At 45.7% G+C, this 22,580-nt stretch overlaps 1 protein-coding gene across 1 annotated transcript; it reads left to right on the forward strand.

Annotated features, from left to right (window-relative positions):
• Positions 1-1,398: 1,398 nt before the first annotated feature.
• On the forward strand, positions 1,399-22,580 carry LOC308109821 (serine hydrolase-like protein; the record flags this gene model as incomplete). Its single annotated transcript, XM_080463627.1, has 11 exons — positions 1,399-1,570; positions 15,498-15,611; positions 15,713-15,754; positions 16,659-16,678; positions 16,777-16,851; positions 16,979-17,085; positions 18,494-18,573; positions 18,668-18,702; positions 18,816-18,892; positions 19,025-19,100; positions 22,461-22,580. 11 exons carry the CDS (start codon positions 1,399-1,401, stop codon positions 22,578-22,580), a joined length of 918 nt encoding a protein of 305 aa, XP_080319753.1.

A 22,580-nucleotide genomic window follows, 5' to 3' on the forward strand; every position in this document is an offset into this window, starting at 1 on the left:
AACAAAAACAAAGTTGCAACCACTGAAATGTTCTGTTTTGAAATCAACAAATTACAACTAAAATGCTCGCATTACTGTAATGAAGTATGCTATTCTAAAGTGTTTTTAGGTCACCTGTGTAAATACAGTCATACTTAAGAACAACTTAAATGTTTTTGTGTGTACTTTATATTAATTGGATGAAATCGGGTTATTATTTGAATCCATCCGTCTATCTTTTATCCTACTTTATGGTTGTAGGGCGCACACAGTGAAAACACATACTCACAGTCACACAAACAGGCATTTTATGGATCATTAACTAAGCTCAAACTCGTATTTTTGGACTGTAGGAGAAAACCTGGAGAAATCACTGTTAAACGAGGACACCACTGTTCTGCCCCCGAGAAAACCACTAATGTGTTTAATGTCAATTTTCTACAATGTTTGAATGTGGAGGCTTGGGTTCCAAACAAGGAAGCAGAAAAGAGCCTCCAGAATGAAAAACTATGTAACTCTACATTTCAGTGGCTTGACTGTGAAAAGGAAGTTGCTGATTAGACACTTTCTCTTCGCCCCATATACACTTACCCATCCACGCTCTCCAGACTTTAGTCCTAAAGCAGCTCTGGATGATCTAAACCAACTACCAGTGAAAGACAAGAGACACTCTGGTGCTCCAAAGTCATTCTCAAAGTCTTTATTTGATGAAAGGTGTCCTTCATTTTGGTCAGTAAACAACTTCACATACCAAGAAAGAAGATAAATGACTCTGGACTCAGCCGATAAACGACAAGAAGACAAATAGTCTTTTATCGTCAATAACAGATTCGGAACAGGTTGCCTGTCAGACGATACAGAGGGAACAAAAGCAATATAGCAGCAGGTTGTTGTCAATCCAGTGGAAGGACAAGGCCTGCCTCTGCAGTCTGTTATTGGCCATGATTCCAGCTCCCACCATGACCAGCCAATAACATCCTTCAGCTCCACCTGTGGCTTTTCTGGTGCAAAGGTCACATTTCCTGCAGGCTTCAAATGTCTGTTTAGACACAGTTTACTGAAGCAAGTTTTTACTGGATATAAAGTGAGGATCTTCTTACACTGAAATGTCATCTTCAATGCATCAAGAAGGTAATTTTTCTTGAGAATCAACAAGAAGTTCCAAGTGTTTCTTAGACCTTTTCACCCTCCTCGACTCACCTTGCTGTGGTGAACATGCCTCAGACTTTGTAGATTTTAGCTGCATATTGACACTCTGCTGTGTTGTTTTTGGTTCGTTTTCACTTGAATAACAAAAGTAGTCAACCTTCTTCTTTAAGTTAAGGTTTGAGTCCAGACTCGGCCTTTCTCTGCGGAGGTTGCATGTTCTCTCTGCGTATATGTGCATTTTCTCCAGATCTTCTGTACTGCTGGTTATTCATGACTAACGGTCCTTGGTTGGACCCAGTTTCAGAGCTCTGTGTCCCAGTGCCGTGGGGGGAGATCAGGGGGGAAAGCTGGGGTCCCGATGAGGGTTATCCTGTGCTCTGTCTGCACGGCTGGGCTGATAACTCTGGATCATTCCACTTCCTGATTCCTCTCCTGCCGAAAGGTAATTCACCACAGACTCATCTAAACTGTTGTTTAATGTTGCTGAAGGTGTTATTTAAGAAAACTGTGAGCAGATGTTGCTCACTATTCCAAAATCTACAAGGATCTATGGTTTGGTAGCAGAGCGGAAATGCTGGATTTGAATCTTCACACCATTTTTAAATCACTGTTTGCTCCAACATACCTGGTTGTAATGATTTGCTCATTGTGAAGCTCCCTACAGGAAGCCTTACATAGAAGACACATGTCATGTCAGCAGGTTTCAACACTTATAATCTAGACCAGGTTTGGGTATTTTGGGTAAGTAGATTTCCTCAGTGGGCCACAAGAGAGGCCAATCCTTCAAACGGAACCAAATTCTGCTTAATATCAAGATGTTTCAAAAAAAAAAAAAAAAACATTCTGTTTGGTGTCTTTATCGTTGAGCTCAGTGTAAATCCTTACATATATACGTGAATTAGGAACAGTTTGACTGTGAGCCGACAGTTTAGGGGGCGTAACAATATCTAGCTTGCAAAAATATGAAAATTAGTAAAAGTACCTCCACAAACAAGAACTGTGAAATTTCTCATTGAACCAAGGCAAAAAGCTGGCTAACTACAACCACAATACAGAGGTCTGATACAGACTATATATAAACATAACAGGCAAATGTTATTGCAAAGAAGGACTTAATAAATCATAGTTAAATGGAACAAATCAATCCAAACAATTCATATCTCACTTTGCAAACATCTTGTGAGACGGTTCTTTTGTCATTAATATTCACTGCTTTTAGACTTCCTACACAAGGAAATGAAAACTGACTATCAGGCATCATTACAAAAGTCTTTTCAGTCATCCAATAGGTGATACAACCACAAAAATATAAAAACCTGCATTACTGTGAATCGTGTAGTATAGCATCTGTTAGTTCTGTGGGAGTTTAGTTTGACCCGCGCATGTGTTTACTGTAGCTGTTGTGTATGTGCAGCCTTCGTTGCTGATTGTACTGATTTCATTAGTGTTGGAGCCAAAATCCTTTGTTCACTCACCCTCATGAGGAAGGGGGGGGGGGGCGAGGAGGGGGGTGAGCCACGTTTCTTTGAGAACAAAGAAACCATGTGCTCAACCCTGGAAAATTCGCCATTGATCACATGACCCCCCCCTGGGGGGCCCCCGGGTCCCCCCTCCTCTAGCTGCGGCACTGCAGCTCGACGGCAGGGGGACCCAAAATCCCGTCATCACCGGGTCACCGGCCCGGTGACGCGCAAGCCAACCCCGCGTGGATTGGCTGAACCACGGCCAACGCCGCGGGGAGCCCGGAAGACATCATAACGGTATAAATTCAGGCCCGGGAAGAGATCCAGCCTCTTCCAAAACGAAATCGCGTCAACCCAGACGCACCTTTTCGTAAGGAGACAAAGCGCCTCGTGTTAACGCACCTGGACCGGGCCTGAATTTTCTTCACCTCGCTGGACGAGCTCAAGAAAAGCGGGAATTCCCTTTATTTTTGGTTTCCCCTTCTTTTTTTTTTTTCTTTTTTTGTTTGCATCATCCGGACCCCGAGCGCGCGCTGCAACCGCACGCTCGTCTGCAGACCGACCTGAGCATCGCTTCTTCACCCCCCCCCTCATCGCAAGAAGCTGCTGATCGCCCCTCGGATCACACTACGGGTTTCCCCTCCGTAGTCCACGTCAGGTCTCTATTTTCTGGGACGCCAGAGAACCGCCCGCGGCCACAAATCGACGGATTTCACCTGGCCACGGAAGCACGTTTCCCCCTCGTCCAACCAAGTAAGGCTTAGAGTCTGGGCAGGAATTAGAATAACGTGATATTATTATTGCTGTGTGTTTATTGTTGGTACTTGTAACTTTGGGACGCCGATCCCTGTTTCTGAGTACTTTTGTGTCTACGCGTGGACGGCCATCCACGCGAATCATCGCACGCACGCGCGAGCCTCCTCATCCTCAGCTCACGCTTCTGCTCCCAGAGTCCATATCTGCCTGAACAGCCGTTTTTGGACTCTGTACGTGTAAGCTGAGGCGGTCGCGTCAGTGTACACAGTCAGACACCCCCTCCTCTCTCCTCTCTCTCTCTCCTCTTCTCCTCTGTTTCCCTGTTCACTAACCAGCGCACGGTACGGCCGCCGCTGCCTCCAAGCGCCTCCTTTCAGTGCGTCCCTGGGACCGTGTGTAGTTCACTGCGGCTCGGATTTCTCGGCCACAAGGAATCCGGCGCGCTCCCGACGGCTACGGCCCGTGCGGAGCTCAGTGACGTCACGCTATCCCAGGCAGAGCACGCCGAGCGCCTCTGGTGACCGGGTGGGTAATCACATCGATTTCCTCGCCGGGTCGCCGAGCCGTTTGGCGCCCTCTGGTAGTCGCGTGGGTAATTGCAACCGCTCGTACCGCCATCTGGTGGTTGCATTAAGTCATCACAACTGCCCCGCGCGCCGACGCGCACCTAGTGGCCAGATCGGGTGATTACACCGGACCGCCGACGTCTACCTCCCTCTGGTGGACGTTCGTGGTCATTACCCTCTCACCAAGTCACGCCCCTTTCGCTCCACAAACCCGCACACACACACACACACATCGCTCCCCACACTCGAACACACACACACCCACTCACACACATCGCTCCCCCACACTCGAACACACACACACACACACACACACACTCACACACACACACACACACTTTATTAGCTGGCTTTGCTTTGTATTGTGTTGTTTTATGAGATCTTGCTTGATGTTTATTGATTAGATGTGATTCATAGATTGATGATTTAGGAATAGACGTTTGTTAATAAACACTTAATAGTTGAATTGAACGATTCTTGGTGGTTTTTGTGTGCTTTTCAGCGACAACTGCTGGTTGTAACAGTCAGTGCTCGGATTTACAGCCTTCCTTTCCTGCTTCAGTTAAATTGCGATTATCATTTCAATCAGAAATAATAATTTAAACATTTTAATTGAACTTTCTTTTTTAAGACTGATGTTTCGTTTAAGACCCTAACTTCAGCTGGTGCCCCGACTTTGATTAAGTAACGGTAATATTCAATTGATTAATAGTTTGAATGGTTTAAATCAATTTCAATGATTTTAACGCTTTGGGTAATTTAACACACCTAGGAGGCGTTGGCGAATGAATGCAGGTTTTCCACGGGAATAACCCGCATTGCTTTTAAATAATTTTAAGTGTTTCATCGCATTTTCTGTGGTTAATTACCCGCACTATTATTGATTGATCTGTTACCCAGTTAACCTAATCACAACTTGAATTGTCTCTAAGCTATTGTTCATTTATTTTTGTTGCAGATAGATAATTTGTATGCTTTATTAATTAATAAATTAGTCAATTTATTCAATTAATACTCAAGAGTGCTTTTAATCATTTTTAAGTGGTTTTCGCGCATCTCAGCATCCAATTATCCAGTATTATTAATTCATAAAGCGCAAGTTTATCCAATTAATAATCCTAACTGCATTTAATTCAATTTCAATGGTTTAGCTCATTCAAATAACTCATTGTATTTAATTAGTAAACCCCGACTTTACTTAATTAATTCCAACTCCTCCTTGATTACTCCCGATTGTTATTAGATAAATAACCAAACTTGTTTGATTAACAATCCATTCTAAATTACTTGCAGATCACCTTCGGTGGTCCACTCCACCGAAGTAATTCAGCCTCCCCTCAGTTATTGACTTACAAATCGCAGGTTTGTTTCATTGATAACTTGAATCATAGGTTGCTCTCCGTAATTTAATCATCACTCGTAATCAAGTACCGTTGTTCATTGATAGGTCAATAGCCATTTGCGACGCCTTCGCAGCTTGAGCTTTTCCCCGGTTACTCCAGCGAGTCGCCTCCTGTGGGTCCACAGGCGCTTCGGTAGGTCACGCCACTGACCCGCAGTTGTCAACAAAGGAGTGACCCGTCACGCCTGTTGACCGGTCGTGCCACTGGTGGACCGCCTTCGCGATTGGACCCCGTGGAGGTTCCTCCCGTCAGGCGACCCTTTTTAGCTCAAAGCTGTTGGCCGATAACTGACTATTTACTCCAATCAACCTTTATAGCTTTGCATAACTTACACTTGGTACATTACCTTAGTAATCTATTACTCCAGTAATCCATTACTTTGGTGGCCTACCGCTAGTGATCAGTAATTGTCAACCCGTAAATAACAATTTACTTCTGTTTGGCGATTCGTTTATATGTAAATTACCTCTGACAGGGTAGAACCTTCCGGTAGCCTACCACTAGGGTAATTTGCATATTCTGATCACACGCTGACCCCAACATAATGGTGCCCCGTGTGAGGCTGTTGTAAACCAGCATTGTTACGAATAACTGCACAAAATAATCCTGAATCGTTCACTTAAGGTGTAGCCGTTAACTTTATTCTCCCAGAATTGGTTTTCAAGATACACTTTTTCAGCACTGTCGAACAAAGTCACTTGTGGTGTGAAATCAGTTGTGAAGTGGTTAGTGCCTTGCTTTCCCTGCATTCTACGCATGATTAACACGCTGTGTTAAGATTTCTGACTACGATTAATAGACACTAACAATATTGCTCGCCAAGGTGTTAGACGCATCTGACTAACTTGGATAGGGTGCAGCTCGAGCAATTAACGAAACCGAGAGGTTTGTAAGACACAGGTACAGCCGTTACCTGTGCAGTAGCAAAGCTAATTTGCCGTTAACCACAGCTAACGTTGTTGACTTCGGGCGTAAATCTCAACCACTCAATGGAGGGTAAGAGTTCCCGGGCACAGGGAGCCGAGGCTCCGCCGGTGCTAACTGAGCCGGCCATACGAGACGTGGTGTCCCACCTCGTCCGTCTCTCCTTGGAGGAGAAAGCAAATCTCGAACGCTACAGCGTTGAGATTTGCGAAGAAAAGATCCGAGAGCTGGTAAGTTTTGTCAACAACCCAGGGGACAAGCCGGCACGTACAGTGCCGGACGTCCTGGGCCAGATCAGCCTGCTCTACCAGCGTAGAGCAGAGCTACAGTCAAAGGAGGCGGAGGAGCGTACGGATCGGCTGCGTCTGGACAACCAGAGGCTATCCAAGGACAACGCTCGCCTCCGACAGGAGCTGGACGCCTCCAAGGACGAGGATCAGCCTTCAGAGCCCGAGAAGCAACGGGCTCTGCCTCCTCATAAGGAGACGAAGGTCGATGAGTGCACACTAGAGAGTGAGCCTCAGATCCAGGAGTTAAAGGAAAACCTAGAAGAAGCTCAGTCGCTAATCGCGATGGGCATGGAGAGGGAAGAAAATCTCCGACACCAGCTTTACACTGCCACCCTAGGTGCGCAACGTGACCCTAATTGGGGTCGTCGTAATCTGGCTTCGCCAGAGAGGTCTGGCACTATCGACTCCTCATGCGCCACAACGCAGAGGTATGACGCCTCATATAGCTTAGATGGTGATTCTTTTCAGCCCACGCGCAGCCGCAGCACGGTGCGCTTCGACGACTCCGCCACTCCTTCCCATCTGCAGCCCCCACGCGACGCTAGCAGTCGGGAGCAGGGGTCCAGGAGGGTGCCTCTACACCCCAGTAGACCTCCCTTGTATGGCCCTAGCGGCCCCGACCCGCGTCAGACAGCAGTCCACGGGGAACTGTCGTCAGAGGACTCTGACGGCCCCAGTCCCGTGAGGGGGTGGGATGTCCGGACCCGCCAGCTCGAATCCCTCGCAAAGGACATCGAACGCTTTGACCCGAGCAACAAGGACGCGAGTATCGAGGACTACCTCCGTGAGGTTGAACGCTGCCTCCTCGACATCGCACGTCCTTCCATGCGGGAGAAGCTAAAGCTTCTCTGGAAAACAACGTCCAGAACAGTCCATGTTTTCATGGAATCCCTGCCGCCAGACACCGGAGACCGGTACTCCACCCTCTGCCAGGCTCTCCGGGAAGAGTATTCATTGTACAATGACCCTGCTTCGGCAACGTTTGGTGCATTCGCGATCACCCAACGGAAGTCTGAACCTCCAAAGGAGTATTACAGGCGCCTACGAGTGGCCTACTTCCAAGGCCGCAATGCACCGGGGTTGGAGGAAGATCACGCCTTCAAGTCTCTGTTTGTCAACAACCTCCACGACAGTGGGAGGTTCGATGTGGCTCTATTTTGCAGGACCGCCAAACCCACCATGAAGGAACTGCGCCAGCACGCGCAGATGGTGTGGGAATTGCGTCAATGCCCGGGTAAGAAGCCTGACATTGACCAGAGGGTCCTGGAAATGGAGCCAAGGGAAAACACGGATTTGAGGCTTGAGGGCGATGAGTTGCCGACACCCAGAACGAATGCTGGAGGAGGGTCTGGTACACCCTCTCCGTCTGAGCAGAAAGGCGCACAACCAAATCAAAAGGGGGGACAACAGAATCAAAAGGGTGGAAAATGGGCCAGGTCAGAACAAAACTTCCAACCGAAGAAAGGGCCCGACCCGAATTCAAAGTGGAAAATGAAAGGTTCGGAAAGGGACCACGGTCGCTACAGAGCTGACCAGTTAAAGACTGAGCTACAGCAGTGGGTTCAAACCTGCATCAAAGAGGCTGTACAGAACTTGGACCTGTCCAACCAAAGGGGGCGCCACCCCCCCTCAAGGGGACGGGGACGTAGGCCCCCTCCCTCCTGACTAGAGCGGCGGCCCCGACCCACCACAAACAAGGTTTACCTTGTCGGGTGGGGGGGAGACACAGGTGAGGCGGGAGAACGTTCAAGAACGACAGCTTCCCAGTCCACCGATTTGCCGTTCCTGACTTTCTTAGGCAATCTCGTGCACCGAGAGAACGCCAACCGCATCTACACATCCGTGGTGGTGGGAGGATGTGTAAACGCCCTCGCGCTGTTAGATTCCGGGTCCGAAATAAGCCTAATGTGTTCAGCCACCTTCGCCGAGCTTGCGAGAGCTCTGCTGTCTCTTGGAAAGCCACTGCAGGTCGAAGCTTGCAGCATTAACATCAGAAGCTTCACTCAGGACACTTCACCCATCACCCAACGCGTCTGGGTGGATGTCACTTTCCAAGAGATGTCTTTGGTGCATCCCATCTATGTCACCACGCTGGACACAGAACCATTACTCATTGGCCAAGATCTCCTTAACCGATTAGCCCCACTGATCGATTGCCGTCGCGGGTACCTTTGGGCCCAAGTACGCAACCCGACTCGAATCGGCCCAGACATGGACCCTCCCTCTTCTGACAGCATGAACGCTGCCATCGAGTCCAGAAGTTCTAATCCCATGTGTACGCCTTCCAAAGAATCTGGCTCAAACACCCCTCTTGTCATGCTCCCTGACGGCCAGCAGTCGCGGCAGTCCAGGAGCTATCAGTCTCTGAGAGAGCATCCATCATTCCTATGCGCACTGGCGAACGATGGATCTCCACTATACAATCCCCACATCGTGGGGGGGGTACACCTGAATGGGACCTTGGTCCCAGAGACACTCTTGGCTCTGTGGTCAGAGAAATCTGCCATTGATGCCGATCTTCTAAAGGATCTGTGCCAACACAACGCACTCCTTGTCCAAGTGCAGCACAGCCATCGCCTGCTTGCTGCAGGGTCGCCTGGACTTCTCATCACCCGGTGCGGCTTATACACCCAGAGGTTCTACGTGCGCCTAGACCCCTGGGATGTATACCGCAACCACATCCGCAAGCCCCCCCAGCTGACTGAGGGAAGGCTAAGCGGAATCCAGACCACCGACACCATCGAGCATGCGAAACAGGCAACGGTTCACATGCTTGAACAGTTGGACAAATTCATGGTCACTGAGAAAGACCTCAGCGACGGTAAGCGACCCAAGCGGTTCCTCGGTGCACTGCTCTCCGCAGCAGCAGGCATCGGCTCGCTGTTCTCGATTGGCCTCTCCGCAGCCAACTCGGTCAGCCTGAAGGCCCTTCAGAGACATGTCGGGGAACTCGAAGAAGAAATGCCGGAAATCCAACAGAGACTCCTAATACAGAGTGAACAGTTACAAGGCTTGACCAAAACGGTTCAGGGAACCATACTCACTGTAAACTTGCATTCTGCTTTAATCAATAACACCTTGCATGCCTTAACAACCTTGTCAAGTATCGTCAGTGAGGACATAACGTATGTGCGAATAGTCAGGGATCTTATGCAAGATCTCCTTAGAGAAGTCAGTTCCTCCGTGAGTAGCCTCAGTACCGGGAAGATCCCCACGTACTTAGTTCCACTAACACTGGTTGAACAGATTCTCAAGACCACTACCACCACTGTTGTACAACCTTCACAGGTACATCTGGCATATAGTCTCGGCAGTGCTATTCCGATCTCTGTGAACCCACAGAACCTAGAGTTAGGATTTATCCTAAACCTACCAATCATTGAAAAGCAGAATGTGTACCGTTTAAAAACCGTATTGAATGTGGGATTCTGGGAGGGTAACACACACGTACACCTCCGAACGCCACCCACACTCGCCTACCACGACGACAACCCCTCACTCTACCTGGTCCCCAATCTCAGCATGTGCACAAACACCAAAGACATTCACTGGATCTGTCCCAGCAACCCTTTCATTAGAGATGTCACCAACTATCTATGTGGGCTGAGGGCAGACGCCCCGGAGCAGAAATGTCAAGGTAGTTTGTCCATCAAAGATGAAGGAACCGAGACCAGAGTAGAGAGAGCAGGTAGTCGATGGCTCGTCAACACACCTCATTCTGAAGCGACCATGTCCTACGACCGCCATGATATAGCCACCAAGCTCACCCTGCCCAATCAAACAATATTCCTCAATGTCCCACCAGGGGCTACAGTACACATTGACGACATAATCCTCCATCATCTCGATGCCGACCGACACGAGGTGGAGATTGAGATGATGGATGCATTCGTCGGGCACAATTTCACAATTGATGCCACCCTCCAAAGCCAGCTTCTGGCTGAGGGAACCAAATTGATTAAATTCAATTTAAAGCCCACAGGGCTCTCAGCCACTTTCCCTAGGCGGGCAGGTGGACACCCATACCAAGACCATCCCATCAGCATGGCAGCGCTCGGAATGTTGCTCAGTGGCTGGATCATCCCGGCCGTAGTGGCGTACGCGATGTACAAGTACATCCAGAAACTACAGGCCCGACTGGATTCCCTGACCCTGGTCTCGCCACGTTTTGTGGGCCCATCCACAAACACACAATAGGCCAGCCCTCACCCAACCAAGAGGTGAAGGCACGGCCTACTAACCCTTTTCCTAACCACCCGTTCCCTTCCTATTTCTCACTCTCCTGTCCCTTTCCTACCTCTTTCATGTTCACTGGTGACGACCCTTAAGAAATGAAATGTATGTGTGCTTAGATAGTTAGAATAGAAATAGTAAGTCTGCCCAGACTAGCCTTAGCCTGCCCAGACTAGCCCAGCCTGCTCAGGAAATAACCTCACATGTGAACTGGTGGACAGAGAAGGACAGTATGTTTCACAGGACATGGGGACGTTCACAGATTCTATGGATTGTTCGGCCCAGGTTTGCTCCAAAGACTGTGACCTGCATCCCACTCTTCGGAACAAAGGGGGGATGTTGGAGCCAAAATCCTTTGTTCACTCACCCTCATGAGGAAGGGGGGGGGGGGCGAGGAGGGGGGTGAGCCACGTTTCTTTGAGAACAAAGAAACCATGTGCTCAACCCTGGAAAATTCGCCATTGATCACATGACCCCCCCCTGGGGGGCCCCCGGGTCCCCCCTCCTCTAGCTGCGGCACTGCAGCTCGACGGCAGGGGGACCCAAAATCCCGTCATCACCGGGTCACCGGCCCGGTGACGCGCAAGCCAACCCCGCGTGGATTGGCTGAACCACGGCCAACGCCGCGGGGAGCCCGGAAGACATCATAACGGTATAAATTCAGGCCCGGGAAGAGATCCAGCCTCTTCCAAAACGAAATCGCGTCAACCCAGACGCACCTTTTCGTAAGGAGACAAAGCGCCTCGTGTTAACGCACCTGGACCGGGCCTGAATTTTCTTCACCTCGCTGGACGAGCTCAAGAAAAGCGGGAATTCCCTTTATTTTTGGTTTCCCCTTCTTTTTTTTTTTTCTTTTTTTGTTTGCATCATCCGGACCCCGAGCGCGCGCTGCAACCGCACGCTCGTCTGCAGACCGACCTGAGCATCGCTTCTTCACCCCCCCCCTCATCGCAAGAAGCTGCTGATCGCCCCTCGGATCACACTACGGGTTTCCCCTCCGTAGTCCACGTCAGGTCTCTATTTTCTGGGACGCCAGAGAACCGCCCGCGGCCACAAATCGACGGATTTCACCTGGCCACGGAAGCACGTTTCCCCCTCGTCCAACCAAGTAAGGCTTAGAGTCTGGGCAGGAATTAGAATAACGTGATATTATTATTGCTGTGTGTTTATTGTTGGTACTTGTAACTTTGGGACGCCGATCCCTGTTTCTGAGTACTTTTGTGTCTACGCGTGGACGGCCATCCACGCGAATCATCGCACGCACGCGCGAGCCTCCTCATCCTCAGCTCACGCTTCTGCTCCCAGAGTCCATATCTGCCTGAACAGCCGTTTTTGGACTCTGTACGTGTAAGCTGAGGCGGTCGCGTCAGTGTACACAGTCAGACACCCCCTCCTCTCTCCTCTCTCTCTCTCCTCTTCTCCTCTGTTTCCCTGTTCACTAACCAGCGCACGGTACGGCCGCCGCTGCCTCCAAGCGCCTCCTTTCAGTGCGTCCCTGGGACCGTGTGTAGTTCACTGCGGCTCGGATTTCTCGGCCACAAGGAATCCGGCGCGCTCCCGACGGCTACGGCCCGTGCGGAGCTCAGTGACGTCACGCTATCCCAGGCAGAGCACGCCGAGCGCCTCTGGTGACCGGGTGGGTAATCACATCGATTTCCTCGCCGGGTCGCCGAGCCGTTTGGCGCCCTCTGGTAGTCGCGTGGGTAATTGCAACCGCTCGTACCGCCATCTGGTGGTTGCATTAAGTCATCACAACTGCCCCGCGCGCCGACGCGCACCTAGTGGCCAGATCGGGTGATTACACCGGACCGCCGACGTCTACCTCCCTCTGGTGGACGTTCGTGGTCATTACCCTCTCACCAAGTCACGCCCCTTTCGCTCCACAAACCCGCACACACACACACACACATCGCTCCCCACACTCGAACACACACACACCCACTCACACACATCGCTCCCCCACACTCGAACACACACACACACACACACACACACTCACACACACACACACACACTTTATTAGCTGGCTTTGCTTTGTATTGTGTTGTTTTATGAGATCTTGCTTGATGTTTATTGATTAGATGTGATTCATAGATTGATGATTTAGGAATAGACGTTTGTTAATAAACACTTAATAGTTGAATTGAACGATTCTTGGTGGTTTTTGTGTGCTTTTCAGCGACAACTGCTGGTTGTAACAGTCAGTGCTCGGATTTACAGCCTTCCTTTCCTGCTTCAGTTAAATTGCGATTATCATTTCAATCAGAAATAATAATTTAAACATTTTAATTGAACTTTCTTTTTTAAGACTGATGTTTCGTTTAAGACCCTAACTTCAGCTGGTGCCCCGACTTTGATTAAGTAACGGTAATATTCAATTGATTAATAGTTTGAATGGTTTAAATCAATTTCAATGATTTTAACGCTTTGGGTAATTTAACACACCTAGGAGGCGTTGGCGAATGAATGCAGGTTTTCCACGGGAATAACCCGCATTGCTTTTAAATAATTTTAAGTGTTTCATCGCATTTTCTGTGGTTAATTACCCGCACTATTATTGATTGATCTGTTACCCAGTTAACCTAATCACAACTTGAATTGTCTCTAAGCTATTGTTCATTTATTTTTGTTGCAGATAGATAATTTGTATGCTTTATTAATTAATAAATTAGTCAATTTATTCAATTAATACTCAAGAGTGCTTTTAATCATTTTTAAGTGGTTTTCGCGCATCTCAGCATCCAATTATCCAGTATTATTAATTCATAAAGCGCAAGTTTATCCAATTAATAATCCTAACTGCATTTAATTCAATTTCAATGGTTTAGCTCATTCAAATAACTCATTGTATTTAATTAGTAAACCCCGACTTTACTTAATTAATTCCAACTCCTCCTTGATTACTCCCGATTGTTATTAGATAAATAACCAAACTTGTTTGATTAACAATCCATTCTAAATTACTTGCAGATCACCTTCGGTGGTCCACTCCACCGAAGTAATTCAGCCTCCCCTCAGTTATTGACTTACAAATCGCAGGTTTGTTTCATTGATAACTTGAATCATAGGTTGCTCTCCGTAATTTAATCATCACTCGTAATCAAGTACCGTTGTTCATTGATAGGTCAATAGCCATTTGCGACGCCTTCGCAGCTTGAGCTTTTCCCCGGTTACTCCAGCGAGTCGCCTCCTGTGGGTCCACAGGCGCTTCGGTAGGTCACGCCACTGACCCGCAGTTGTCAACAAAGGAGTGACCCGTCACGCCTGTTGACCGGTCGTGCCACTGGTGGACCGCCTTCGCGATTGGACCCCGTGGAGGTTCCTCCCGTCAGGCGACCCTTTTTAGCTCAAAGCTGTTGGCCGATAACTGACTATTTACTCCAATCAACCTTTATAGCTTTGCATAACTTACACTTGGTACATTACCTTAGTAATCTATTACTCCAGTAATCCATTACTTTGGTGGCCTACCGCTAGTGATCAGTAATTGTCAACCCGTAAATAACAATTTACTTCTGTTTGGCGATTCGTTTATATGTAAATTACCTCTGACAGGGTAGAACCTTCCGGTAGCCTACCACTAGGGTAATTTGCATATTCTGATCACACGCTGACCCCAACAATTAGTCATAAGTGTGTTTGCTTTAAGAACGGGAGTTATGCCAAGTTCTGCATGATGCTGAAACATCGCCTCCCCCTCACAGAAGCACTCCCAGCTGAAAATATCATTCTTTAAATGATTGACTCATACAGGCCAGAATAACACCACCTCATCAGTGACGTGCGGTGAGGTTCATGGCTGGTGAGGCACTGACTTCATCACAGTCAGATTTACAAACATATGAACCCTAAAGAGGATCTTATTCACCATTTGATTGGCAGCAGTTAACGGGTTATGTTTAAAAGCTCATACCAGCATTCTTTACACATACAAACTGTAGCACACAAAAAAGCACATTTAATAAAAAAAACCGTTATTATGGTCTTACCTTTACTTATAAATGAAGTCCATGCGCCGCTCCTTCTGAACAAAAGCATCGATAACTTTTAAAAGTCTCTCTGTCTCGATGGAGATAGCTTGTTGTCACTTATTCTGCAGCCGAAGAGTCGCAAGAAGGATCCCTGGGATCACTAGCGCCCTCTACCATGAGGCAGGAGAACTGCGTGCCTCACCCAGTGCGTCTTCGCAGCCGTTTTATGATTGCTCAGCACAAGAAACACGTTACACACATACAGTTGTTGTTAACTGAACTATGGAAATTTATAATATAATTCATATAGCAAAAGTGTTTGAACATTTTAATAGCGACATACAGAGAGATAGCAATACGGTCTCACTGCACAGCAGGCCAGCAGTTAGCCGAGTCATTGCGCAATCCATGGTGAGGCTCAGCTGGCTGCTGCCTCACCGCAAGTCTCTTCTCAGTATTTGAACGGTAAATGTGAAAATTCAGCGATTTTGAATAAAAATAATCTAAAACTGGTGAAGTTAAATGGAAAATAACTTTATAGTATAATCACTGGATACATATAACAATTTAATTAAATTTTTTTTTTTTTTACTTTTTTTTTCTTTCCATGATGGCAGGTGAGGCACTGCCTCACCTGCCTTCCCTGACTGCACGTCACTGCACCTCATCCAGATAACTAGTGCGCCTTCAGCAGATCTTTACGAGTGAATCAGTGATGAAACTGTGGACACCTTAAGACAGTCTCTTTGTGTCTCCCTCTCAGAGTGTAGATACGTAGCGATGGACCTGGTAGGACACGGACTCTCGTCACATCGTGCTCCTGGTGTCCCCTACCTACTCAGTGAATACGTGGCAGACGTGCGCAGAGTTGTTGAAGGTGTGACATTAAGCCGACCTCTACTCCACACAATTTAAATCTCTTCGTTAAGAAGTAGCAGCAGTGAGTAAAGTGAATTTCATGCGACGTGCACGCCACAGGTCTCCGGTGGACAAAGTTCTCCATCGTTGGTCACAGTATGGGTGAGTCGCACGCAATGATTAATCAAGAAACACAAAACTGAGATCCACTACCAAGACACAAACAATACTCCTAATCTCTCAATTTGAGACACTGCACCGTGCTTTCCTCACATCTACCATCAAATACAAAGTAACCCTGAAACGTTTGGGAAACTGTCGAGGAAATTCTACATATTAATACTAATACATGTTAATTTATTCACCGACCTTCAAAACAATCTGACTATTAACTGTTATCTAATGTGCAAATTAGTCCACTATATATATATATATATATATATATATCATCCAAGAATATTTAGAAAGCTACTAGAATGTTGTCGAGCGTCAGTCTGGGTCTTTTATTTGTACTCACTCGTGACTGGATCCAATAAAAACACACAACTCCTTTAGTGCAAGTGAAGGCTTTTCAATTTGGAATATCTGGTAAAAGGGTTAATGAAGTCTGCCACTTTCAGGGCGCCAAAATATATTTTAGTGACATGGTTCATAATTTTATCCTCAGCCTATTTCTTTTTAAAAAATTATTATAATTTTTTTTTTTTAAAGCAAAAGTAAAAAGCATGACCCGGACCCCTGTTTTGTTTGGTCTGCTCTGTTCAGTACAGTCACTGTGTGATCTGTTGTGAAATTAAACGTACCCCTCCTTGAACCGTGTTGCACAGACACACACGTTTTCTGTAATTCTGCACGATACTGGTTGATAATAATAATAATAATAATACTTTTCCATGAGCGAGGCCGTTAATGGCTTGTAGTCTATTTGGAAATCTGCAAACAAATCCTACATACAGTTTAAAACCACATTTTTCTGGGTGAAAGTGGAACAAAAAAACATGCGATTGGATTTCTTTAATCATATTGTCTTTGGTTTGAGTGTGATCCTCTGTTTCCTGTGTCACAGGAGGCAACATCGCTGGCATGGTAACAAGATTTATCCTCATTAGTGTCATATGTCAAATCCATTTTTTTTTTTTTTGCTGTACTTTACATTTAATGGTGTTTTTGTGTGTTTTCCACAGTTCAGCTCACTGTACCCTGAGATGGTGGATGCCATCGTGTTACTGGACATCTATGGATTTTTTATTACACGTCTTGTACTTGTTTTTTTGTTTTTTTTTATTGGCGTATTGGAGTAAAGTTAATATAACATTTATAGCGTCAGTGGAAATTAAGTATTATTCCAAAATTACCTTTATGGCTTGCTCACTTTTTTTTCTGCAGTGTGACCTCTCCACATCTATGAGACAGGGGATGGACGGGATGCTGCAGCTTGATGGAATGTTGAATTACAACCCCAAAATTTACACATTTGAAAAGGCAAAGGAGAGGTAATGTATTACTCTTTTTTTTTTAAATAGTGCCGAACTGCACAAACCAAATCTGCTTTAAGACACAGGCCACAATATGTAGTCCTGAAACACAAAACTCCTCAAATGCACCAAAATCCTGAAGATATTTATAGGCATGGCGTAAAATCAGTGGACCAACGTGTTGGACAGAGACCCTGGAGGCTAGATATTCTACTCATTGATGTTTATTGATGTCAGCGCTGGCTGGGAGAGGCGTCAGTTCCTCTCTCAGGGTGTATTTATTGTACTCGTCGTCCGCCAAAAAGAATCATTACTGTAATGTGCCGCGTGCGTCTGGCTGGCTCTGCTCCTGTGAACTTTGCCGACCACGGCCGCGCTGCACATAGCACTGCCGCCTGAACTTCCGTTTTATCTTTTCCTACGCAGTTGCACTCATCATGTCTCAAGTTTGTAAGTTCGGCATGAGCTGTACATAGCACGCTAATATTGACACAAAGAAAAAAAAAGGAAACCCAAACAATGGGTTTATAGTCGCAGCACTGCAAACCGCCCACTCTTTTCCCGTGCTCTTCGATGCTAAAAGGTCTTCATCTCAGGTGGATACGACGCCCTTTCATCTCCTGACTGCACATTTAATGACACTGCGATTCAGTAAAGGTTGACATTGTGCAGTCCAAGTGCTTAAAAAGAAATATGTTGCGCATTGTAGCCGGTAAGAAACGTTACACACTCTGTAGGCGTCCGAACGATCAAGGACGATAAAGTTAGGTGAAAGACAGAGCTTCACATACACGCTCAGAGAGGGAACGAGATGCATGTGGCATGAGGTGATCCCACAGAAACTGGATGTTGAAAGGATTGAGACAAGCCGAATGCAGGTTACAACATTGTGACGTAAATGCATGAAATGCAACAGCGAACACGAGGGAAACATCTCAGCAGACAGGAACAACTGGAGATGGCGCTATAGTCATGTGGTGAATGTAAACTGTTTTGGAAATGAAGTGCAACTAACACACAAGATAGTCATAAGGCTGTTTCCTGCTGTTGGTGTATAACAAGTCACAATTGTCAACATCAGAATGAAAATAACAAACAAATATGATTTTTGTTTTGCATAAACCATAAATCATTTTTGTACCAATATCAGTTTTTATGAAAACATGTTCCTTCTTGTATTAAATACTGTGATGTGATTAATCACTAAGCCCCACATTAATCACATAATCAATAATTAAAGTTACACATAAAGGAGAATGTCAAAGCTTTATATTGCTGCATTTTTTTTTTTTAAATGTAGTTTTTATTACTCATCCATCATTATTTCTCAGTATTTGGAGTATGGACAGCCCAAAGCCAGAGTAAGTGAATTGATTTGTTGTACCTGTGTGGATCCCCACTTTGGCTAAAGGTTCTTCTTTTTCAGGCTTTCGGCTGCAAACCCGGGTCTGTCTGAACGGTCTCTGCACATACTTTTAAAGCGAGGTCTTACTCAAGTCGAAGGAGGTACGTCTTCATCTGCTTTCCTCCCGGCAGCGAGGCGAAATCTCACTCTGCTTCCTCTCGTCTGCTGGCAGCTCAAAGTGTTTCTCCTCCGCAGGTTTTGTGTTCTCCAGAGACCTGCGAGTTAATGTGGTGAGTCACGTCCAACCTGGCAAATCGTTACCTCTTCCCTGTTTGTGTTTTATGCCCCCGAGAAAAAAAAAAGAAAAGTTTAACAGAGGGAGCTCTCGATGTGTTTTGTGCAGAAACACGTGGATCGGTTCACGTCGGAGCACTGTCTGCAGATGCAGTCGAAGATTCAAGCCTCCGTTCTGATTGTTCTGTAAGATTTTTACCAGATGATAAAGCGGATTATTGTATCATGACAAAACTTGTACAATGTGAATGTGTGTGTTTTACCTCATCCAGTCCAAAATGGGTCATCCTAAAATCTTGTAAATCTGTGTCTGTTCAGGGCAGATAACGGCTTTGGGACACCGTCCAAACAGCAACAAGAGTCCAAACTTCTTCAAAGCTATAAGGACAGAAATGTGAGTTTATCATGTCTCATCATTAGAACTGAACTCATCTTAGTTCAGGGCCCTCATACAACCATATTTGAGCTTACTTGGGAAAGACAAATGTAATGTATAGAGTAACAACAAATGTACATTTCTCTATTATATGATTAAATTCATTAAATAACAAAAAGGGGGGGGGGGGGGGCAATTAGCTGTCCATACAGATACGTTGAGAATGCTTGATTTCTGCAGCCTTCAGCATGCATGTTTTCAAAACCTCAAGATCATATGATATGATGAACAATAACACTTCTCCATCTTGTCGCTCTTCAGTTTCAGGTCTCAGTATTGTAAATGTCTGCCAGAATTATTTACTTCTACATCAGTAATGTGTCTTGCTGGCTGCTGTCTTGTTTTATGAATACTCCTTGGATTGGAAAAAAAATTCCTTAATTTTTCACTTTTTAATCATGAACTACTTTTTAAAGATCCTCCTATGTGCCTTTATGGATCTTCTGGTGGAACAATGTTGGTCAGTTTGACTAGTACTGTTTAAACCAGCAGAGTCGGGCTCCTGTTTGATTGGTGTAAAGTTTATGCTGTCAAACGTGGTGGACAGACCAGGGCCCCGAACCCAAATGAGTTTTACACCAGTGGTTTAAAAGAAAAAGAAGTTTAGTTTATTCCTTGTCACTGTCACCCTTTCTCGCATGTGCATTTAGCATATAAACAAATATGTCACTAGTATGAGAGCATATTCCCCCCCCCCCCCCCCCAAAAAAAAGCTGAGAGTTCAGGACTTTATCAAACATGTTTATGTGACAGCTCAGCTGTCTGCAGAAAGACAGAAGCGGAGTCTGTAAATAGCGGTGTTAGTCTCTGATTAATGTGTAATTGTGCACCACTGCACTTTTAAAGGCAGACGGAAATCCTGCCGTGAGCAAAACAAACACCACCTCGGCAAAACCGCCGAGCAGAGAGAACTCCAGCTGTAACCTCCTTGTCTGTCTGCACCTGTTAGAATACAGCATTGAATTATTGGGAGAAAAAAAAAAAGTGAAATGTATCGTTGTTTGTCAGCGTGTGTGTATTGCTCAGCTGCATTCAAGTGGCACTGGAAGATATTGTTGTTGGGTGTCTTGTTTTTTGTTTTTTTTAACGAAACTAGTCATTTAAATCAAAACTTAAAGGTCACACACTGCATGCTGCAGCCTTCAGACAACCATGCGTCTTCATTATATATTCTCCACAAGGCAATATGAAAGGAATAAGGTTTTATTATAAGCCCAAAGGGAGGAGCAACATAATCTGTGAAGCTCGTCAAAATCCCACGTGGCGCTTTGATTTTTCTTCACTTCATTTTCTCTTAAATGCTTTTCATTGTGTCATCTGTGAAAACACGGTAAAGTTCAGTCGTGACAAAACGCATTCAGCGCTCATGGTTAAGAGAAGAGAGCCTGATAGTGGCTTCAGTTGAGGTTTTTTGGTATTTGAAATTATTCGTGTAATTCGATTGTTGTTGCAGAAAGAAATTTGAACAAACATAAACTGTGTGGAAACACATGAGATGGTGATGATAATTATCACTTCACACATGACCGGGCCTGTATTCATCCAGATGTTGGCCTTTTGAAGAACAGCCATGTGCAAATGATTATTTGGACAAATATTGGAAAATAACTCTTTAAAACGTAGAGACACTGACAAATCCATTAAAATAGAATAAAAATAAAAAAACTTCCAGAATTTTTGACCAAAAAAATCCTCCTTTGTTCTGCAGCGAAGAGATTTATTTTCGCTAATTTGGCGGCAGGAGAACTAATGTGTAAAGTAGCTGTGAATTACCGCTCATTAAGTGATGATTTATGAAACATTAACTTATCACATCAGGTCACAGTGACTCCATTCGAATTCAAGACACACCCCAGCACATTAATTAATGTTATATATGTGAGTATATGTTTGGATGCTCATTGTAAATGGTAGATAAGGACCCCAGCATTTATTTACTCGGGGGAAGTGGGGGGGGGGCAGCACTGGTTCAGTCCTAATATATCCACTCTCCCTTCTCAGTATAGGTCCTAGCCATCACTTCACCCCCCTGCTTTCTGCTTAACCTTATCTGACCGTCTGATCTGTTCATTTTTTAATCCTGCCTTTAGGACAGTGTCGCTGTCTCCACACCGTACATCATAGCAGGTCTCTACCATCTTAGAAAGCTTCCATTTCACTCTTGCCGCTATCTGCCCGTCACACGTCGTCTCCACACAGTCCATCTCTTCAGTGCACACAGTGCACTGCTGTGGATAGTTGATGCCAGGCACGTGAACTCTTGGATCTTCACCTTTCCACCCGCCACCCTCTCATTACCACACATGTATTCTGTCTCGTCTCCGCTGACTTACATTCCTCTTCTCTGCAGTGTCGACCTCCAACTCTCCAGGTTTCTCTCCCCGCTGTTCGCCGCCCTCACCACACCATTTGAATAAAATTAATGTCACTATGTATTTGCAACCAGTGTTACTGCGACAATAAAACACAAATGAGGATCTAACAAGCGCTTCCTTGTTGGATAGAAAAAGAAGGCATCTCTTTGCAGTAATCGCACCATAAAATCTTTTAAAAATCCCTGCAGAAACTCCAGATTATATTTGAAGAACTATGTAACCTGTCTTATTTGATCCTCTGGCATTTGGACTAATTGGATTAAAATGTGACGTGTCTTCAGGCCATCATCTTTGAAGGTCTCTTTGGATTTGAAAAGTGGGAGTCTTTGAGCCAGCTGACAGTTTTATTATTCTTTATTCTTATTAAAGAATCATATTTCTGCTTTCCTTTTTTTCCCACCCTTTACTAATTTCTCCCTACAAATCGAGTGTACAGGTCAGCCATGTTTATTTGCAGTAAAGTCAAAGGAGTCTGTTTACATAGAATTGAATGGAGGGCCGGGGCTGGGAGTTCTGCATTAACCACAAGCAGAGAATGGCGGCATAGAGCAGATCATTGTAATGTAATGTTGGTTGACAATATATTGAACTGTGCGTTTCACTGAACTGTGACATCTGTCACCTTAAACCACAAGGTAGAAATCACTTTTGAAAGCTTTGTTTACATGTAAGTTTGTGAAAGCTGCAGCCCACTGATTCAACCTCTGTTAGTTTTTTGTGCCAGATGCACTTCATGCTGCGACCCGGGATTCGAACCAGCATCCCTCGTTCTGTTAAACAGGATGTGCCACCAAAGGGCTGACCCAACCCAAAAAACAATAAAGACACTGCAATTTATACACGATTGATTGGCTTTTTGCTGAAAAAGACCAATGAAATATGAACAGGGAGAAAACTTAAATATGAAATAAATGCCTCTCCTTATTCTCTCTCTCTCTCTCAGCACACCGTGGTTACAGTACCTGGAGATCATCACGTCCATCTAAATAATCCTGAAGTTGTTGCTCCGCTGGTCTCCGACTTTCTGCAGAGCAAAGTGATCTCACGGCAGCTGCCAGCCTAG

The sequence above is a fragment of the Lipophrys pholis genome, assembly GCF_963383615.2.
Source record: "Lipophrys pholis genome assembly, chromosome: 5".
Taxonomy (NCBI): Eukaryota; Metazoa; Chordata; class Actinopteri; order Blenniiformes; family Blenniidae; genus Lipophrys; species Lipophrys pholis.